Consider the following 1712-nt stretch of genomic DNA (forward strand, 5'->3'; position numbering starts at 1 on the left):
TTTTCGATTTATTAAGATTTTATTCCTTTTATGTGTTTGCTTTTGTTTTGTCTCAGTAGCACATGACCAGGGGATCTAAGTTTTCAATTGTGCCACCACTTGACGATCCAAAATCTACATTTCACAAGAAAAAGGATAAAAAAGGTCAAAGAATTAAGTAGCGGTTTCCAATCCGATAAATTTTCAACTTTGGAGAAGACTCCGGACAAGAAGGAAGAAGGCTACGAACTAGAAACAGGAAGTGATTCAGAAGGAGATGATATAAGTGAGAGAGGACAAACCGAAAACACAGTGGGAGACATAGCGACAATGACGGTGGAGGAGTACAAGAGGCATATACGGGATGATGTTAGTCTAAGCATTGTGACGCCCGAAATTCCAGCTACGATGAACTTCGAACTTATGGGACATATCCTCAACATGATAAAGGATATCCTGTTCTTTGGAAGGAATCATGAGGATGCATACAAGCACATTGAGGAAGTTTTGGAAATAGAAAATTATTTCAATGTGCCAAACGTTTCTAAAGATGCAGTTATGTTGAGAATGCTTCCAATCACACTAAAAGACGCGACAAAGGATTGGTTGGAGTCACTAGCACCAGGAGCCATCACTACATGGGATAGGATGAAGGAAGAGTTCATTCAACAATTTATCCCTCCTTCAAAGGTCGCTAGATTAAAGAAAAATATTGTGAAATTCCAACAAATGATTGGAAATCATTGTTTGAAGCTTGGGGAAGATATACAGAAATGATTCGTAAGTACCATCAACATGATCTCAGTATGTAACAAGAGATTTCAATTTTATATGATGGGATAGATGTGAGAACGAGACAACTTCTAGATTCTCAAGGACCAATGACTAAGAAGGATCCAACTACTAACAAAGCTCTTATCGAAGAATTCGCGAAACACTCACGAGAATATCATAACCCAAGAGAAGATGTTACTAGGGGTAAGGTGAGTGTGGATGAAGGAAAAGAAAATTTCGCTTTAGTTCTTGCAAAACTACAATCAATGGATAAAAGGATCACAAAGACGGAGATGATTGCAAAAATACCCGAGTACGAGAAATTATTGAAAAGTTAAATAGGAAATTAGGGTGAACTAGATAAGATTACGAATGTGATACTTAATGAGAAAAGTTTAGTTGTTGTTAAAAATGGTATCCCAATAAAAATGGAAGATTCGGGGAGATTAACATTTCCTCGTGAATTCAGAAATTTAGTTGTTGTCAAGTACATACCAAATATAGTTACGGGCTTAGACACTAATCCAATAGTCTCCTACTTGGATAAGTCTAGTAACTATAATGTAAGTACAATCCGATTAGCAATCGTAGCTCTCAAAGACGCTGTCAAACTCTGATCTTATCAGCAACCTGTCCTTTAGATAAGGGATCATATATTCCTCCATTCTAGATATCGTATAGACATGAGACATGGATTATAATCATTCTCTCAGTCTATGTGTTGTTTCCCGATTTATGACAACTGACAACAGACTACAATTGAACACATCAACTCAGTCCCGGCTTGGCCAAGCGCTTAGGTGTCATCACTAAATCATCGAGGGGCCCACAAATACTGGTTTTATCCCACTTTGGGTAGAAGGAACGGATAAACCTTGACTCAAATGCTCTCTTGTACTTACTTATCAAATCACACACAACAATATGTTTTATAACACCAAGTTACTGGTGCGTTTACA

At 37.5% G+C, this 1712-nt stretch overlaps 1 protein-coding gene across 1 annotated transcript; it reads left to right on the forward strand.

Moving 5' to 3' along the window:
* Positions 1–309: 309 nt before the first annotated feature.
* Positions 310–756, forward strand: LOC145104659 (uncharacterized). Its single transcript, XM_079041868.1, has one exon. The coding sequence runs from the start codon at positions 310–312 to the stop codon at positions 754–756; it is 447 nt and encodes a 148-aa protein (XP_078897994.1).
* Positions 757–1712: the final 956 nt, after the last annotated feature.

Source organism: Lactuca virosa, chromosome 4 (assembly GCF_052849685.1).
Source record: "Lactuca virosa cultivar CGN04683 chromosome 4, Lactuca_virosa_CGN04683_v6, whole genome shotgun sequence".
NCBI classification, from domain to species: Eukaryota; Viridiplantae; Streptophyta; class Magnoliopsida; order Asterales; family Asteraceae; genus Lactuca; species Lactuca virosa.